At 41.5% G+C, this 20,903-nt stretch overlaps 1 protein-coding gene across 2 annotated transcripts in view; it reads left to right on the top strand.

The window, feature by feature from the left end:
- Nucleotides 1–20,903, top strand: part of GRIA1 (glutamate ionotropic receptor AMPA type subunit 1) — a 145,655-nt gene that overhangs the window by 88,580 nt on the left and 36,172 nt on the right. For both annotated transcript variants that reach the window (XM_039224724.1, XM_039224725.1), the window contains exons 10-11: nucleotides 11,873–12,071; nucleotides 17,685–17,932. In XM_039224724.1, coding sequence (XP_039080655.1) covers nucleotides 11,873–12,071; nucleotides 17,685–17,932 — 447 coding nt within the window. The remainder of the gene's footprint in view (nucleotides 1–11,872; nucleotides 12,072–17,684; nucleotides 17,933–20,903) is intronic.

Here is a 20,903-nt window from a genome sequence, read left to right as displayed (position 1 = left end):
TGCCCTCAGTTTGTTCTCGGCAGTCAAGAGTCTCTCATGGTTTGCCTCTCTCCCTCTCCCCCACTATTTTTCCCCTTCTTCTCCCCCATGGTCCTCCATTAATTTCCTCCTAATCCACCTATACATGCAAACATAAGGTATCTGTCCTTCTCTGCCTGACTTATTTCGCTCAGCATAACACCCTCAAGGTCCATCCATGTTGCTACACATGGCCAGATTTCATTCTTTCTCATTGCCATGTAGTATTCCATTGTATAGATAAACCACATCTTCTTGATCCATTCGTCAGTGGATGGACACTTAGGCTCTTTCCATGTTTTAGCTATTGTGGAGAGTGCTGCTATGAACACTGGGGTACATGTGCCCCTATGCATCAGCACTCTTGTTTCCCTTGGGTAAATTCCTAGCAGTGCTATTGCTGGGTCATAGAGCAGTTCTATTGTTAATTTTTTGAGGAATCTCCACACTGTTTTCCAGAGGGGCTGCACCAGTTTACATTCCCACCAACAATGTAGGAGGGTGCTTTGGCTCTCAACTTAATAATTACCCCATCAGAGAGATTTTTTCCTCACTTCTTTGTCTATACTGGTCCCTTTCATCCCTCTTCCTGACTCCTTGCCAGCCATCAGTTAGTGATAAAAGAAAAGAATAACAACAATACTAAAAGGCTGCGGGGGAAGTGTTGCTGCTATCACCATTTTATAATTGAGTGTGCCAGAACTCAGAGATGTGAAGTCACTTCTCCAAGGTCACACAGCTGATAAAGAAGCTGGGATTTGAACCCATGTTGTCTGATTTCACAGCCCATAATTTTAACTAGTATGTCCAGGTTTTTCTTCATATTATAAACACTGTAGGGTGGGGTGTGATATGCCTGGGTGTCTCAGTCAGTTGTGCATCCATTTTGGCTCAGGTCATGATCCCAGGGTCACAGGATTGAGCCCCATGTCAGGCTTCTCTCTGAGGGTGGAGCCTGCATAAGATCTCTCTCTTCCTGTGCCCCTCTCCCCAACTCACACTCTCTCCCTCTCTCTAAAATTAAAAAACACAAACAAAATAACCCACTTTGGGTATTCATTTAGAAACTCAGAAAATAGGGGAGGTGAATGGAAAAGAAAGAGAGCCCATAAATCAGCCACCTGGATAATTCCTGTATATCTCAGTTTACCTACTTCCAGACACTTAACCTCTGCCAAAGTTGATTTCAAGTGGGGCCATATACCAACAGACACATGAAAAGATGCTCAACATCACTGATCATGAGGAAAATGCATATCAGAACCACAGCAAGATATCACCTTCTACATGTCAGAATGGCTAGAATCAAAAAGACAAGAAATAACAAGTGTTGGTGAGAATGTAGAGAAAAGGAACGTTCATGCACTATTGGTAGGATGCAAATTGGTGCAGCCACTGTGGAATATGGTATGGCAGTTTTTCAAAAAATTAAAAATAGATTTCCCATATAATCCAGTAATTCTACTACTGGTTATTTACCCAAAGAAAATGAAAACACTAATTCAAAAAGATGTGTGCACCCCTATGTTTCTCGCAGCATTATTTACAATAGCCAAGATATAGAAGTAACCTAAGTGTCCATTGATGGATAGACAGATAGGATGGATAACGAAGATATGGTATATAAATACAATGAAATATTACTCGACCACAAAAAAGAATGAGATCTTGTCATTTGCAACATGGATAAACCTAAATAGAGGGTAATATGCTAAGTGAAATAAATTGGAGAAAGACAAATACCATAGGATTTCACTTATATGTGTAATCTAAACCAATGAACAAATAAACAGCAGAAACAGACCCATAAGTACAGAGAATAAACTGATGGCTGCCAGAAGGGAGGAGCATGGGCAAAATGGGTGAAAAGGAGTGGAAGATACAGGCTTCCAGTAGTTACAGAATGAATAAGTCATAGGAATAAAAGATGCAGCATAGGGAATAAAGTCAATGGTATTGTAATAGCATTGTATGCTGGCAGATGGGAGCTACACCCCTGGTAAGCATTGCATAACATATAGAATTGTTGAATCACTATGTTGTTCACCTGAAATTAATGTACATTATGTGTCAACTATACTTCAATTTTAAAATAGAACACAATAGTATAGCCTGTTTTATAACCTGCTTTTGTCCACTTAACAGCACATTGAAATTTCCTTCCATGTCATCTCTCATTTCTGAATAGTAGTAACTGCTTCTACCAGGTGTCTACTCTGGTCCAGACACCCCACTAGGCCCATTACAGGCCATCCTCGCAATGCTTTTAGGTTGCTCCTGTTATTGTCCCCATTTCTTTTTTTTTTTTTTTTTTTTTTTTTTTTAGTTTTATTTTTAAATGTTTATTTATTTTGGAAAGAGAAAGACAGAGTATGAGTAGGGGGAGAGGTGGAGAGAGAGGGAGACAGAGAATCCAAAGCAGGCTCCAGGCTCTGAGCTGTCAGCACAGAGTCCATCACGGGGCTCAAACTCACAAACCATGAGATCATGAACCTGAGCCGAGGTCAGACACTTAACCAAAGGAGCCACAAGGTGCCCCATTGTCCCCATTTTGTAGATAGATGAAACTGACGCTCAGAGATGTCAAATAACTTGCCCAAACCATACAGTTAATAAATGGCAGGGAGAAGAGTAGCAGATCTATAGAGTTTCTGAATTCCTATTTAATAATTTTCTTCACTGTCCCAGAAAGGGCTACAGTGTCCCTTTGGTGAAATGGCTGGGGGGCTTGGGGTAAGAAGAGGATGAGCAGGTATTCCCTGCCTCCGGGGCTGCCCTGCCAAGTTGACTGGGGATATGTGGGAGGTGGGGTCTGAGTGTGCAGGCAAATGAGTAGGGTGAAAAGATACCTGGCAATGGAGGATTTTCAATTAGTTATTCTAAGTAAAATAACTCCTGTCAATACATGTCTTGTGCTAGAGCTAACCAAACATTAATTAAAGCAGAAGCATGTATTGTTATTTTATCTCCCATTTGCTGATGGGCCAGAGTCTATTTTTAAAAAGCCTACAACATTCCAATACTGGATATGTTGAGCCACAGATGACAACCTAGGCCCATACGTGGCACCCTGAAGCAGGGACCCAGGCCCTCGGAGCTCATCTCACTTCTGAAACCAGCTGGTGGATCAGCAAATAGTAGGAGCTCTAGGGAAGGCTTTGGATATAGGGAAACCATATGTTTTGGTATTATGGGCTAGCCAGCAAGCAGCTAGCTATAAAAAGAGAGTGGTTTCTTCTAAGAACTTAAGCCCAAAAATATATGTGAAGGAAGTCTCATTTTTAACACCAGTATGGTGCCAAATATTCCTTTGTGTCTAGGAACTGTGGGCAAGTGGTGCTCGGGACCTGAGAAGGTAAACCTTGAAAGAGAGGAGTAGTTGGCCCTGGTCCAAGCTGTGCCCGCTTTCAGCACAATGAAATAACATCATTGGTATTTGATGGATTTGGGGTCACAATTAAGCTCCATCACCTGCTTTGGGACCTTAATTAAATTGTTCCATCTCTCTGAACCTCTGTCTCCTCATTTGTCAAAAGGAGATATGTCTACCTGGGCTGAAAAGAGCAATGAGGACTAAAAAAAAATGGATGCCAAGTATCTTCTTCAGGATAAAGGCCATACTTAAACAACATACCTAAACAACAATGACTGTTGGGTGGTTAATACATTTGGGGCAAAGTGAAATTCTTACTTGTTTACATTCTCACCCCACCTCCACACTACAGCACAGGCTGTCCCTGCCCCAAGGAAATACCTTTCTTTCTATTTCAGAATGCTCAAAGTCAGCTTGCCCTGCATAACCCTGTCAATGGCCCCTTTTCCATACTGCTTTCCCAGATTTTTCCCAGTTAGACATGGCTTTTCCTCTGCACTTCCTTGGCACTTAGTCAGTGACTCCTTATGCTGTTCACCCCAGCTCAGGCTTCATAGTTGCCTCTGTGTGGGTTCCATTTATTCTATTCTCAAGGGTAGATAGAGGCATGTTTGGGACAGTTTCAGGGAAGTGAGTTCCAGGCAGAGGAAACAACAGTTGCAAAGGTCCCGAGATGGGAAAGAACTGCAAAACGGCCAGTGAGGCTGGGGCATGGCAATGACAGGAAAGATGGTACAAGAGAAGGTTGGAGATGAACTAGATCAGGTTGACCCCAGCAGGGCATTTGGATGTCACTGTCTAAGTGTGACAAACTTTAACTGGGGTGGGAAACAACATGATCCTATTTGCAGTTTTAAAAGATCATCTGGCTACTGTGTGGACATGGATTATACAAGGACCAGAAAAGAAGCAATGAAATGTGACACTGATTGATATCTAGTGTTAAGAATGTTATCTGTGACTATGGAGGTGATTGGTTGGGATGGACTGGATGCAGGGGTGAGATAAAAGACAAGGCAGAATTGTCTCCCTGGTATTTGGTTTGAACAGTCTGATGGACAGTTCTGTCATTTCCTAAGATGAAGAAGGATAAGAATTAGTTAGTAATGTTGTATTTATTTGGGGCTTTTTGGTGGAAGCTTATTAACAATTTTGTTTTAGAAATTTCAGGTTTGAGGTGTCAAGGAGGCAGTTAGATACATATGTTAGAGGTTGGGAGAGGGCCTGGAGATTTAAATCTGGCAGTTGTAAGCATCTATGAATAGAGGTCAGCTGGGACAAGATGGTAGGTGGGGATGGAAAGAAGGCTGAGACATAAGTTTTGGGCACAGAAAGAGCTGATTGGGAAGAAAGGAAGAACCAGCAGAAAAAGACTAAGAAGGAGTAAACTGAGAGGTAGGAGGAGACTGAGGAGAGGAGGAGCTTAGAAGCTAATAGGAGTGTTTCTAAAAGAAATCATTGAATAATCACCATTATTACAGGTGACATCTTGAGCCCTGCCCTGCCTGTGCAAGACATGACTTACTCCTGGAATTCTTACCATCCATGAGATGGAAATTATTATCCCTATTTTCAGAGGTGAAAACTGAGGCTCAGAGGGAGCCAACAAATTAGTACATTTTTAAGAATAACAACTCATTTATATCCATTCTTTTGCAAACTGTGTCCATGCTATACCCTCATAGCCTACCTAAGTGGAAAACAATATTCTGTTTTGAAACCTAGCCCTGCACGTGCTGCAAACTGTACACTGGGTCCCAGGGTACTGGGCTTTCCTTAGAGCTTGTTGTCTAACCCCCAGCTTCCCACCCCTGGGACTCGCCACAGGAGTCCAGGGCACTCTCCCCTGTCACAGTGTTGGAACACAGTGACCAGCAGCTGGGGCAATTAAAATGAGTCACTCCTTCTGTGCCAGGGAAGTGCTGAGTGATTTGCAGCTGGTGACAAATGGATGATTTGCCATCCAAAAACAGCGTCTTAGATTAAGTGGCCTCACAAATAAAATTGTTGCATTTGGCCAGAGCTATTTACTCTGGTCTGGGAAACTTGATGCCTGATCCCAAGTAAGCCTCTCTCAGCTCAGTAATTAGCCAAGATAGGCTTTTGTTTCTCCCAGTAATTTAGAGGGAGGCCATCTGAGTTTCTGCTTTCATACCCATGTTTTCATTACTTTTTAAAAATAGCCATTTGAAGCAGATGACAAAGGGAAATAGGTTGAGCTCAGTGACCTCTTGAGCTTGGCTGAATGGAGGCACACAGGAGGTGTCCCTTCTGTCTCCTTCCTCTTGGGGATGACAGGAAAAGCTTTTGAAATGAAGGATGTCCATATCCAACTTCTTATCAGAATTGTCCCAGAGAGTAGGTTGACAGGATCAAAAGTTGATTGCTTCTTAATAACTTTCCACTCCCCACATTGGTCCCAAGGTTCTGATTTCCTGCAAGTCCCTGGCCATGGTACCTACTCCCTTACCTCCAGACAGGCTAGACTCCCAGCACTATCCAAAGACCTCCATACTGAAATGCTCACTCTGTGCCAGGCACTGTGCTACATGCTTCATTTGTTTTTTCCTTTTCAATTCTTAAAAACACCTTAATTACTGTTACTTCATTTTGCAAATAAACAAGCACAGAGATTCAGTGACTTGCCCAAAGTCATACAACCAACAAGTAATAAGACAAGATTCCATCCTGCTTTGTCTGACCCCTGGGCCCATTCTCCTGACCAGTGCCCTCTACTTTCTCCCTGAGGATAGCACAAAAGTAATTGTCAAATGAATCATTGAAATATTTTATCTGGATGTTTACATGGAGGTACTAATAACTAAATAGATGGTAAGATATTTCTTGACTACTGTATCATCCTAACTTAAATCAAAAGTATCTAATATTCACAATAGGAATAAAGGCAGGAATCAGGAAACTATGGCCCACAGGCCAAAACTAGCCTGCTGTGTGTTTTTATAATTAATTTTTTAATACAGCCATGTGCATATGTTTACGTATTGTCTATGGCTGCTTTCACCCTACAACAACAGTACATGAAGCCCACAAAGCCTGAAATATTTACTGCCTGGACTTTTATAGAAAAAGTTGGCCTACCCCTGGTCTGGAGTGACAAATCTAAGCTATGAGATTAGAAAGAATTGAAGGCCTACAGTGAATCCTAATGCATGAACAAGTCAAGAAATATCCATCAGAAGTAGAGAATGATGACATCAGAACCTTACTATCTTCTATTAGCATCACATTTAATAATATATGTAGTTTCTTATTAACAAAAGGAAAAGCCATCATTTTCAAAAAGAGACAGCTTATGGCCAGCATCAAGAACATGTCAGATTCCATTCACTCCGTCAGCATGAACTGTCACTTGAACGTTGTCCTCTCCCACATCCCCTGCTCCCATGGATCACCAAACCCTGTCACTTTGATCTCTTCATCCAGCCTGACCATCCCAATTTCTGTGGGCTCTGTTTTATCAAGTTCAACCAAGAATCGCCCCTGTTCATCAATAATAGCATAAGTAATAATCATCGTAGCATCTTTAAAAAATCATTATAGCAGCATGGTTAGAATTATAATAGAAGAATGATTATAGTGTGATGGGGTTACTTAGAGCTCTGCTGGCAATGATTGGGAAGTTGAAGAAGAGATAATACCCACTCACCTCCTCTTTTTACCTCTGGTTAATGAGCCTTCTCCTACTGTTGGCACCTATTCTGCTTGGCAGTCTCCTGCTTATACTCCAAAACCTAGTACAAGTTTCTCTTCATCTGGTAACTGTCCCTGACCCCTGCCAGCAGAGTAATTATCAAGCCTTTCTGTGTTCCCTTAGTGCTGCTTTCTTCCCTAACACATAATTAAGATAGTACTATAATTACCATTTATGACATTAATATAAGATAATGATGATAGCTCTACTGAGTGTTTACTATGCTCCAAACACTGCCAAACATTTGGCAGAGAATCAGGGTATTGGACCCCACAGTCTGTGTTTTAATCACCAGGCTACACTGCCTTTTCATATTATCCATGGAAAGCAGAGACTATTGTGTATTCACTTTTCTTTTTTTTTTTTAAGTTTATTTATTTATTTTGAGAGAGAGAGCACACATGCATGACCAAGGAAGGGACAGAGAGAGGGGGGAGAGAGAGAATCCCAAGAAGGCTCTGTGCTGTCAGTGTAAATCCTGATCCAGGGCTTGATCCCATGAGTCATGGTATCATGACCTGAGCTGAATCAAGACACTCAACCAACTGACCCAACCAGGCACCCCATGGTGTATTCACTTTTATCTCTGCAATGCCCAACAGTGCCCGCCATACAAGTAATGTTTATAAAATGAATGGATAAATAGTATGGCACACAGTTCTAAAGATTCCTATCCCTTGGTCATTCAAACACTAATTAGGTACTTCTGTTAAGAGATTTTACAGGTGTAATTTGAAGTCCCAAATCAGTTGATGTTAAGGTACAGAGGTTTGTCCAGGTGGACCTGACCCAAACAGATGAGCCCTTTAGAAAAAGAGAGTTTTCTCCAGCTAGTGGAAGTCAGAGAAGTTTAAAGAATGAGAGGGATTGCCACACTATTGCTGGCTTGAGGATAGAGAAGACAGGTGATACAGAATGCAGGCAACCTCTAGAAGCTGAGCCAGCTTCTGGTGGACAGTCAGCCAGAAAATGATGACCTTGGTCCCGTGACCACAGGGAGGTGAGTACTGCAACCAACCGGTAAGCTTGAATAACCGAAACTCCAGATGAGAACCATAGCCCCAGCCAACACCTTGATTTCAGCCTGGTGAGACCTTAGTGGAGAATCTAGATGCCCCAACCCAGACTTCTGATCTACAGAACTATGAGACAATGAATGAGTGCTGTTAGAAGCCACTAAGTTTGTGGTGATTTGTTATGCAGTAATAGAAAACAAATACAAACAGGTTTCCAATTCTGAGGAGATACTGGTGGTCAGACTCCTTTCTATAGCTCCCAAATGTTTCACTGAGCTTTACAAAAAGTGAATGATAGCTGTGATCCAACATCAGGAAAATGACATGGGTTGAGGAAATCCATGCTCATCTACAAATCGATCAGAATCTAGTGAAGGAGGTAATGTTCTACAGTGGGTAGAGTGTTGGACAAGAAATATGAAGTCCTGGTTCCTAGTCCTAGATTTGCCAATGGCTCACTGCATGAGCCTCCAATAACTCCATCTCCCTACTTTTGGTATGGAACCGGGAAAATGCAAAGTTCTTAGATAGAGGCCCAGCTTAGTCTGTGTCAGGCCTGAACTGAAGAAGGGTGGTGTGTTATACTCAAGTTCCTATCACATGGATCAGATGCAAATGAATCATTGGAATCTTGTCACATTTTGAAGAGCCTGTTCCCCCAAACTTCCAGTTATTCTACAGATGACACTTACTGGCTATTAAACAACAGACTCTTTCTTTGGTATCTTTATTAAATAGGTGGGGATGTGGGAAATAGTGTGCAGGGTAAGCTTCTCTTAATGCCTAGCAGATAAATAATTAAAGAAGAACAGGGAAGAAGGATCCATTGGCTTGGAACTTTCTTGGGAGGGCTTTGAGTTTCACTAGATGATCCCCAACTTGGGATACTTTAGCTGGGTCTTTCAGTTCAGTAATGTTGGAAAAGGAAGTAGCCTTCCTGAACACTTGGTTTGAAGCTATGACTCAAGACATACTGGGATATTAAAGCAAGTTTGAATTCTCCTGGTTCTACAAAATATTCCTGGTCTCTAGAATCCAATGTGAATAGAGTTGGCAGGTTATGAGAGAAGTGACATTCATGCATTCACTTGTTATTGAAGCCCACTCTGTGCTAGGTGCTATAAGATTCTTTACTCTTATGGAGCTTATGATCTAAGGGAACAATAGTCAACAAGCACATAGAGATCCAATTTCAATGACAATGTGCGTTACATGTGGCTCTGTGATCTTAAGTGTGAATGCTGAAAAAGTGCTGGGTGGGTTGAGGTCTGAAGGATGAATAAGATTGAAGCAATGATGGGGGGTTTGGGAGGGGGGGGAGAATGGCATGTGATAAGGGTATGAGACTTTTGAGTAGAAAGAACCAAACAAAATTCAGTGTGACCAGAGTACAGAAAGTATGTTGTGGAGACATTGGTGAGCAAGCCAGGGGCCAGACCACACAGGGCCTTTGAGGGTCACCAAGGAGTTTGAATTTTATTCCAAGTGTAAGAGAAAGACTTTCATGGATTTTAAGCAAAGAAGCAACATGATACAATTCATGCTTTTAAAAAGATCACTCAAACTGGTTCAGCAGAGGAGTGGAAGGAGGGGCTGCATGGAGGGAAGTCTAGTTTAGATGCTACTGTGGTCACCTGGAGTTGGGAAAAGAGTAGCATCTTCACACAGCCCCAGGACACTGATAGTTGCCACCTTCTAAGGTGAAAAGAAGATCCTGTGATTTTGAGTACATATGTGCACTACCCTTAGGGCATGGAGAAAATAAGTTTGCCTCTGTGTATCTCATTTTGCTTGACTGCCCAATAGAAGCCATGCATCCTGGTCTACCTACTTATCATTTCAAATCACAGAAACACAGAGATGGGAGAAACAAGACAAAGGCCTGGCCCTGTGTGACGTGTGACCCTTCCTCTACATAGACCTATGTCTGCAGCATGCCTTACCCTGGGGGGCTAGAGTCAGCACCATATACAGCTTCTCTGTAAATGGTCCACCAGATGAACATCTTCAGAAATGGGGAAACTCACTGTCACCCTCAAGATAGCCAACTCATTGTTGCACCACCCTACCTATCAAATACCCATTTCCTTGTACTTAGTGTTTGTTTTGCTGAAAAACTTGTACCAAATGCTCCTACATCAGGTCTGTTGGCACCACCCTCATATCAATCCTTCAGTGAACACATCTCTCCAAGTCTCTTTTTCTGGATTCCTCCTCCTGCAGCTATTCTTCACAAGGGCATAGCTCTGCTCTACTCTCCTGATCTCATTCCTTTGAACACATTTCCTTTTATTTCCCTTTTAATATGAAGCATCTAAGAACATTATTTTCCATATAGCAAGCAATAACAAAATTTGTTTGAATTTTTTGAAGTGAGCACTGTCTGCCTAGAATGAAAAGAGGCCTCCAAGAAATGAAAACAAAGTGGGACACACAGGAACATAGGAATAACACAGAGAAGGTTGAGTAGGGTTTTCATAACAATGTGGAACAATCAAGCAAGCTAGGAGACCCAGGTTCTGCTCCTGGGTCAGTGTGACTTGAGACTCAAATTTATCTGTAAAACATATAGTTGGATTGGTGATTTCTTTGGTTTTTAAGTATTAGGTTTTAGTTAAGCACTGTCATCTACTGAAAGCTCTGAGCTTAAGGCTGTCAAGGCACATGTTAGAAAGGATGTATAATTACAGTAGTGCCAGGATGACACTTACTTAACAAATCAAGCTGGATGGAAAGAAAAATAGAATGCAAATAACTTTATCACTATATGATTCAGTATGATTTGATGCCCTGTCTGTCCACCACACGACATCATATGACATCAACATCATTTTGTAGTATCTTTGAAAAATATTCTGGAACTGGACACCTCCTAGCCAAATCTGAAAGATCATAGTGGAATTCTTGACTAGTCATGTTTCTCTTCATTGTTGGGCATAAGAGAGGAGTCTAGGACTCTAAGAAGATCAAGGAACAATTTCTCACTTCTCACTTCATTTATGATTGTCATAGTTGCCATTTGGATCTAGTACAAAATATTCTTTGTCTGTTATTTCAGCCAAGTTCTTACCCTGTGGTAGAAGCATAAGAGTTTGGCTGAAACTCTTGCTTGCCCTCAACAGTGACATTTCCCCAAAGTGGCTGAAGTATAGTTGTTCACATTCTGCCTCCTATACATTCTCCCTTCCTTTCCTTCCAGTCCATTACTTTGGTGGCCTTTGAAGGCCAAAAGAAGAATAATGAGAAGGCAGTCTGAAAACATTTCTTAACATGGTCAAATGTGTGTATCATGTGTGTAAATGCATTTTCAATTCATTTATATGTGCACAAACATTTTGTGCATATGTAACTGCATTTAAAAGGATATTTCTAAGATAGATAGATAGATAGATAGATAGATAGATAGATAATGTTTGTGCATGTTTATGATTTTGTGGTCAAGTGTTGACATATCTGTCTTTGTTGGCACATGTCTTAATGTATATGTATGTGCAAAAGTAGTGTGAATATATGCCTGTGGGATTTTATCACCCACGAAGGACAGCAGCCACATAAGTTCTTATCTGTAATAAGGCTAAAATGCCAACATGAATCTCTCTGACATTTGAATTATCACATCTAGCTCACAGAGAAGAAGGGTGCAATAGGGCTTGACAGCTCTGCTGACAAGGCTGAGGCTGGCCCTTGGCCCTTCCCCATGGCCTTATGCAGTTGATGTCAATGCTTCTGACACCTCTTCCCTTTGGCCTGCAGGTCCCTATCTGGCCGCATCGTTGGTGGTGTCTGGTGGTTCTTCACCCTGATCATCATCTCCTCATACACAGCCAACCTGGCTGCCTTCTTGACCGTGGAGAGGATGGTGTCTCCCATCGAGAGTGCAGAGGACCTAGCGAAACAGACGGAAATCGCTTACGGCACACTGGAAGCAGGGTCCACTAAGGAGTTCTTCAGGGTAGGAATATCCCTTGTCCTAGGGCATCACAAAACAGTCACTACTGTCACTAAAATATCCTCATTAAGACATATGTGATTATAGTCAACCAGAGCAACTGCTTAACATAGTACAAGTCAGGGAAACTCAGCATTTCTCAGCTTCCTACAAACCCTTGAGAAATCTACAATTCTATTGTAGTAACTTCCAAGTTCTTGCACTGAATCAGACCCCTTACACATGCCAGTCTGTGCCAAGTTCTCTGATGGCTGCAAAGGATATGCCATTCAGTTCTTTCCCTGTTACTGCACATACCTGCCATCTAATTAGTAATTGATTAGTATCAGCTTAGGGATGAGGTCCAGACCTGATACCCTTTATGTCCCCTCCTTGGAAACTTGATGAATAAGGAGATGGAATATGGGGAACAATTACTGGAACAGGTGGTCTATTTAACAATGCCAGGAGAGAGAAAATGTGAAGTGAGAGTGGAGGTGATGGAGAAGTCTTATGGCCAGAGGCAGTCAGTGAAGGCAGAGGATCAGAGAGCTTAGAAACAAAAGCCAAGGGTCAGCCAAACCTAGGGCCAGACCCCGGTTCTCTCCTTTACTTGTTCTCTGGACCTTCGCCTCTTTCACACCATTTTCTCATCTATAGAGTCAGGAGAATAATATCTACCTCAAGGAGTCATTATGATATTAGAAGAGATGAAACATCTAAGACACAAGCCCTGTTTCCCATTAGGGCTTTGGAGTACAGGCATTTGGGAGCCATATTGAAGGAGGGGTAGGGATTTATAGCCACAAGCATTAGAAAATGTATCTAGGCATCATGAAACTAGGGCAGACCTGGGTTGGCTAATTATATTCTAGGCAAAGGGGACAACTTGAACAAATGCCCCAAAGCAGAAAAACCTGTAATTCCCTGGACTTTAGACATGTTACTCCTGGAAGTTGAATAAATAGTACATGGAGCTACCATACATTGATGAAGAAAAAATGATAAATAATTGATACCACTTATCTAGCACTTACTATGAATCAGGTCTTGTGCTAGCATACACTACATGAATGATCTCATATATTCCTGTCATTACAGAGCAGTTAGAAATTTGTTATCTGCATTTTTTTTCTGAAGCTCAGAGAAGTAAAAGTAATTGCCTGCAGTCACACAGCTAATAAGTAACAGAAGGAGAAGAGAGAGCCAGCCTTCTGCCTTGCTTCAGGCAAGGGATAGGGATCCTATACAGTCCTACCAGATTCTCACTGCAACTTTATGGGGAAAATCCTTGACCCAGAGTGAACCCACAGAGTATGCTCAGTTTCTTGATTGTGGGCTCCATGCTCCATATGACAAACAGGAAGAGGACCAAAGTCTTTAACTATCACTGATTAGTGATAGTTAAAGTTCCACCAGAACTTTGATGGATGGGGAGACAAGATCACCTACCACCCTGATAAGGCAGGAGAAGGGAATGGGGACACAGTCTCCAAGGCTAACGTCATCCACTTCAATATAATGGAGCAAGAAGGAAACATGTCTCTCTATCATTTTAGAGAGAGACATGACTTGCTTAAACTTACCCAACAAGCTAGTAGAAAAACCTCCTATAATCTCATAATTCTCTAGGATTTTTAGCCTGCAACCAAAGTGTGACGAAGATGTCTCATATTTGTCCATATAGCCAGTCCTATGTCTCAGGCTTTGCTAATGAAGTTGGGGAACAGCCAATTCACTTACCCATTACATACCCATGCTCTCATCCCCAATATCTGAGCATGTCACCATCCCCAAAGCACTTTCCATCCATGGTCTCATTCATATTCCACCTATGACCTATCATAGAACAGGAGTTATATGTCCATTTTGTGAATAAGAAATTGAAATTCAGGGAATCATAATGCAATAATGTGTTGAGGATGAACACAAATTCCGTTTCTTCATTCCAGCCCAAGTATCTTGCCACTGAACCACACTGTCTTAATGAGGTGGTGTCATTAACTGATCTTTTAAAAAAGATTATTCAGGTTATTAGATGAGCTCATGATCAAATCTAGTCTAACCTTTTCTTTTTGTAGTTGGGGAAACTGAGAACCAAAGGGAAAAAAATGGACATGCTCTAACTACTCAGAGACATAGCTAGGACTTAGGACTTGAAAGTTCTCTGTTAATCACTATGTCCAGTGGCATATTTCTATTTCTCATCCATAGGAGACTATTAGGCATCTAGAAACAAGACAATGTGTATTCTACAACCTCTGTGCACTCACCAGGCCTACTACATTGGCGACAATAGGTTGTAGTTCATATGCTAACTCTAAGTTTAATCAACAGTGGTTGTCTAGAGTTTGATGTTGAGAGATGATTCTGAGGTCACGTCTGGGCATAGTGTGAAAGAATTCCTTGACTGATATCAATATCTGTCACATGTATAGCAAGGGAAGGTGATCTCAAGCCAGCCATGTATTAGGCATTCTTATCCCAAAGTAAAACCTAAAGAAAGGGCATAATTAGCAGTAATAATTGCACCACTTATAGAACACTATGTGCCAAGCACTGGGTTATGCATTTTACCTCTGTTGTCATATACTATCCATGGCAACACTATACAGTCGGTCCTGTCATTAACATTGTCAGGAGAAGAAGACTAGGGCTCAGAAATGTTATTTGTCCAAGGTCCCACAGTTAGTAAAATATAAAGCCTAAAACAAGGGAGGCAGCTGGTTGCAGTGAAGAGGCAGTAGGTGCAATCAGGAGACCAGGGTTTTATTCCTGGCTCTGCCACTAAGAAGCTATATGACATTGGATAGTTCACTGCCACACTGTGGGCCTCAGTTTCTTTACTGGTAGAAATATAGCATTAACAGGATATACCCCATGAGCCCTTCCATCTCTGTGACTTTGACCTTGAGAATTTTCCCACCAGAACTTTGGTGGATGGGGAGACAAGATCACCTACCACCCTGATAAGGTAGGAGAAGGGAATGGGGACACAAGTATTCTTATACCCTAGTCTCTGAAAAAAATCTGGCTTCTAGTCCCCATCACAGCCCAGAGCTTCTTAGCAGCTCCAATCCAGAGTCACTTAATCCTCCATCGACAGTTTAATTAAGACGTGTGAAGGGCCGTGAGAGCTGCAGATGATAGAAGAGATCCCAGAACAAATACCCCAAGTATGCTTCCAATCTTCCCTGTCGCTCATGCTGCCTTTGCATCCCTAGAGATGAGATTTTCTTGATAGCCTACTCTGAGCAGCTATGAGCACAGCCCTAGCATTTGGGGCACAGGGTGAGGCTGAGAGGACATATTAATTTTCTGCATACTGTTGCCCAGAGGGCTCTTCAGCTCTGCCTGTCAACAGCCCAGCTCCCTGCCGTGGCCATCCTGTCAGGTCAAATTGCATCTTGCCATTGCCCTGCTGAGTGTTTTGTTGGATTTCTGCCTGGAAGATCATCTGTAAATCTGGCCACAGCTGAATTTATACATTTCTCTGTTTCCTGTGAGAGAATATGACATACACTGTAGATGCTCTAATGGGTTCTAGGTATATCCTCCCCTAACTTTGAAATTCTCCCTCCTTTTTCTCCTTTCTTTCTTCTTCTTCCTCACACAGCCCTTGTTGCTTGAATGACATATTTTCATGTAAAGAACCAGGTATTTTAAGCCCACAAGGAACTCAAAGGTACCCATGCCCCAAATCCTAATGGAACAGAAGAGTAAAGACTAGAACCCAGGCTCCTCACTCCCAGTCCAGTGGCCTTTCCAGATGGCCAGCCATACTTTAAAGTACATCATCGAGTTAATCTAATTATAGATTCACTCTACCAAACACCTCCCTGAAATTCTCAGTAACTATTTCTCTTAATTTTCCCTTGAGACCAGACTTTTTCTAGGCCCAAATATCTCTATAGATCATTTGACTCAAACAACTTAACTGTATATCAGTATTTTGCCAACACTTGATGTTGATATCAAAGAAACAAACCTAATGTTTGCATGCAGATACATGACATTTTGTGTGTATGATAACTTTATACTAAATAAATCTGCATATCGTGTTTTAACCACTAGACTACATGAATTGTATGACTCTCACACCCTTTAAAAACAATAGCCCCCCACAAGGCGCCTGGGTGGCTCAGTCGGTTAAACGCCTGGCTTCGGCTCAGGTCATGACCTCGCGATTTGTGGGTTCAAGCCCCGCATCAGGCTCTGTGATGACAGCTAGCTCAGAGCCTGGAGCTTGTTTCAGATTCTGTATCTCCCTCTCTCTCTGACCCTCCCTGCTCACTCTGTGTCTCTCTCTCATAAATAAATAAAGCATTAAAAATTTAAAAAAAAACAATAGCCCCTTATATATGTTTAACATGTGTCCATTTACAAAGCCAGACACCAGTACCCCTAAAATACATCTACCCTTTGGGGAAAGGACACTCTCTAGAAAGACCATGTTAGATAAGAAGGATGACTTGTGGTCCTGGGTTATGGGCCTTGACTAAGGGCCTCTATGTGTATGTAAGGGTACGTACATTCTGTGAAGGATCACAGAAGGGAAGATGTCCCTCTCCCCTCAGATGGCATCCACATACTTAAGACCTATACACAAGCAAGGATGTCTTGCAATCTAGGCAGTCCAGACTGATGGTCCAGTGAGTGCCTGCACAGTGTGTCCTAGAGGAATATCAGCCCTCACAATACTGCCTTTAGCTCCAGAGGCCTACAGATCAGAATCACCTGAGGGAACTTCTGGAAAAAAAGATTTTTTTCTAGGCTCCACCCCAGACCTGCCAAATCAGAATCGCTATTTGATTTCTGCACATGATTCTAGTACCCACTAGAGCTTGTAAATGATTGTCCTTGAAACTAAGGTGGTCCGCACATGATTCTGGTGCCCACTAGAGCTTGTGAATGATTGTCCTTGAGACTAAGGTGGTCTCAGAATACAAAGCATTTGTTCTGGTCTATGAAATGACTAATAGGATGTGGCTGGAGAGAACCAGTGTATCAAGAGAAGTAAACAGCCAAGGCAAAGTCTCAAAGAAGGGAAGGTTCAAAGTGAGTTCAGGAAAAGGGGAAGAAAACAGTTTGGCAAGATCTAGAGGCTTTTGAATTGTACACAGGTGACAATATTAAGTTTCAAATTATTAGCTTTATCAGACAACAATTTACATTCTGAGGTCAGTCTTGTAATATGACTCATGATCCAGAAATTCCTCAGTGTTGTCCCCCAATAATGAAATCAAATTCCACTGATATTAAGCTCTCCTTTTCTTCTGGGCAGTATAAAGATGGCCTTCTCAAATAATAGATAGGTTCTATAATGTCTTTAGAAGCTAGATTAGGGTCCCATTAGGGTCTCCTTCCCATGTAGAAGGAGAATATAATTCAGCAGTAATTAAAAGATTCTGAGCCATTCTGTTCATTCTCTATTTGCAAGATATTTGTACTTTGGAACCTACTGGTACTAATTAGAGGCTCTTATTTTGCAATCACTCATAATTTGTTTCTTCCTGAGCCAATCTCACTCATGAATGTGTGATCAAGCTACACTCAGTTCTTCATTAGTGTGTATGCCGACCTCAATTCCAAGCGCAGCCAGCACTTAATTCCAGCTTTGTTCCTGTCCTCTGCCAGAGGTCTAAAATTGCTGTATTTGAGAAGATGTGGACATACATGAAGTCAGCAGAACCATCAGTTTTTGTGCGAACCACGGAGGAAGGAATGATCCGAGTGAGGAAATCCAAAGGCAAATACGCCTACCTTCTGGAGTCTACCATGAATGAATACATTGAGCAGCGGAAACCCTGTGACACCATGAAGGTGGGAGGTAACTTGGATTCCAAAGGCTATGGCATTGCAACACCCAAGGGGTCCGCCCTGAGGTAAGTAGCCAAGATTTGCTTCCTTGGTACTCCGTCTCCCCTCCCTACCTCAGGAATGAAGCTGCTATGTCTGCCTCACGGCTCCAGTGCCACAATGCAAGCTGTCATGGGGGCTCTTCTTGGACATCCATGGGCCTGGAAGATTCCAGTCACCCAAGATCTTCAGCCCTGAGGTTGGAATTGACCTGGGGGCCTCAGCTTGCTATGACTGTCGCTGCCCATGTGTTCTTCCCCACACCTCACCTTACCCCTCCAAATGTGTTATACATCAGTGAAACTTGTGTTTGTGTCGTGTGATCTATAACACACCATCCTTTACCAGATACTCTCACATCCAGCTAGGTTATGAACAGAGTTCTCCAGAAACCTGGATTCTTTGACAGAGGTGGTTTGTAATGTTTGTCTGAAAAGAAACATAAATACATTGTCCAAATGGAAAGTCAAGTAGTTTGAGTCCTAAAGTCTCTGGCTGTATCAATCAAAATAATACTAAATGAATGGCAGTACCTGTTCTTTCCCAAATACTGATTTCTTTAGCAAGAAAAAAGGTAGTTCAGGGGTACCTGAGTGACTCAGTCATTTGAATGTCCAGCTTTGACTCAGGTCATGATCTCATGGTTTGTGAGTTCGAGCCCTACATCGGGCTCACTGCTGTCAGAATAGAAGCCACTTTGGATCCTCTGTCCCCTTCTCCTTACCCCTCCCCTGCTTGTGCTCTCTCAAAAAAAAATTTTTTTAAAGAAACAGGTAATTCAGTAAAGAAGCAAAGTAGACTTTACTCTCACATAAAGAAGTTCTGGTACTCATTCAGAGTACTCAACTAAGGTAGAGTCCTATATACTTGGGATCAAAAGATGTAGATTTAATACTGGGATTTACTGCCATCTTGCCAAAAGTAAGGCATGTTATCTCTCCAACCTTTAGTTTTCTCATCTGTAAAAAGAGGATATTCATCCCAGCCGTTCCTAGGTCCAAGGTGATTGTGAGTTAAAATTTGCATAGAAGAAAATTGAAAACAGCACACTATGAAATAACCTGTGAGACATTGTGTCAATTTACAGAGGGATTAAATAATTTTAGGTAAGGATAGTGTTTAAGGAAGAGTGAGAAGTGTTTAAAAAGGTTGCAAAAAGTTGGAAAGGGGTTCGTAACCCATCTTGACATCCAGGGCCACCTCTGCTTTCACATCTTTCATTCATTTCAATAATACTGAACGCTGCAATGTTCTAGGCACTAAGCATGGACCTGGAGCTACAACTTTTAACAAAAAAAGACAGTCTCTACCCCTGTGGAACTACATTCTTGCAGGGAAGACAGTCATTCAACAGGTGATTATTGTTTGATGATTCATGACAACTATGACAACTTTTGTGATAGTTGATAAAAGACCCGGAGGACACCTACTTCCAGCCATACAGCAGAACAACACTCCCACGATAAAACCTAAATATGCAGGATAAAGTTATAACAAATAGCCATTTATATGAAAGCTAGGAAATCCCTGGGCCGAAAACAGAAAAAGGACATAAGAAGGGAAAAAATAGTGGGAGAGAGGGAGGGAGGCAAACCATGAGGGACTCTTGAATGCCAAGAACAAACTGAGGGCTGATGGGAGTGGAGGAGGGGAAGAGGTGTGATGGGATGGAGGAGGGCACTGTGGGGATGAGCACTAGGTGTTATAGGGAAACCAACTTGACAAACTATTAAAAAAAACAGAGTGAAATGCATAAGCCAACTATTCAGGGCCTGCCCTAAGCAAGGCAGAGTTATAAATTATGTGACAATCCACATGAACAAGAATCAAAAGTACATCTAAAGACATAAAAGTAATGAAGATATTTTTAAAAGAAAAATACATTGTCACAAGGGACCAGACATATTTGGAAAAATACCAATTAGAATTCAGAGAAGTAATACTATCTCAGTGGAGGTGCTATACAACAAATTAGTCAAAGTGGAAGAGAAAATTATTATACTGGGAGAAAATGGCAATACTTCCGCAGAATATCACAAAGAGAGATAAAAAGACAGAAACCATGACAAAGAGGTTAAGACACCTGAAAGAGAAAACAAAATCCAGGTGTGAGGATTTTCTTCTGTGAGTCCCAGAGACAAGAGAGGATGGAGTAGAGGCAGTATTTAAGGGAAACTTTAAAAAATTTCCTAGTATGTATGGAAAACATTAATACAGATTCAAAAGTTATGTGTCCCAAACATGAAAATCAGCAGCTGATTCACTTGAAACTGCAGAACTGATAGAGACAAAAAAAAAAAAAAAAAAAAAAAACTCAAACACACCCAGAGATAACAAGGTCTAATCTGGTGTGAAGGATGGATGAAATGTGACCAAGAGGGTTTTTCCAAGCTGAGATATGACAGGTTAATAGGAGTTAACGAGGTGAAGTGAGAGGAGGGGAAGAGTTGAATAATCCAGGCAAAGGGCATGTGCAAAGATTCTAAGGTAAGAAATCATGGTACAGTTGATGAACTAAAAGAAGCCAAGTGTTTCTAGAACACAGATAATAAAAAAGAGAAAAAGTTAAGGTTGGAGAATGAAGTAGGGAAGCATATTGTAAAGGATTTTTGTCCTTACTTAAAGAGTAATGAAAATACATTGAAGAATTTTAAGTTAACTGTCTGAAAATTAAGAAACAAACATACCTTTAGGAAGGCAAACATAACTGAATGTACCTAATGAAGGGAAACCAAATGACCTGGTATTTATCAATCATGCATCTTTGCCTGGAATAACTTATTAAAAGATTCTCTGTACAAGTTTAGACAAAATTCAAAGGGTATCCAGAAGAGAGTGTTTGGCAAGGAAGAGACTTTTATCTCAGAAACTTATACAACATTATCTTAGAAAGGGCCAGAGTAGAGATGAGCTCTTACAGGTCTGGGAACATCAATGATCTTGCAATACTACTGAAGGCTTTATAAGTAAAGGACATTTTATTTGATCTAACTACTT

The sequence above is a fragment of the Hyaena hyaena genome, unplaced genomic scaffold, assembly GCF_003009895.1.
Source record: "Hyaena hyaena isolate Hyena2069 unplaced genomic scaffold, ASM300989v1 scaffold_1742, whole genome shotgun sequence".
NCBI lineage: Eukaryota > Metazoa > Chordata > Mammalia > Carnivora > Hyaenidae > Hyaena > Hyaena hyaena.
This window is presented reverse-complemented; position numbering and strand designations above follow the sequence as displayed.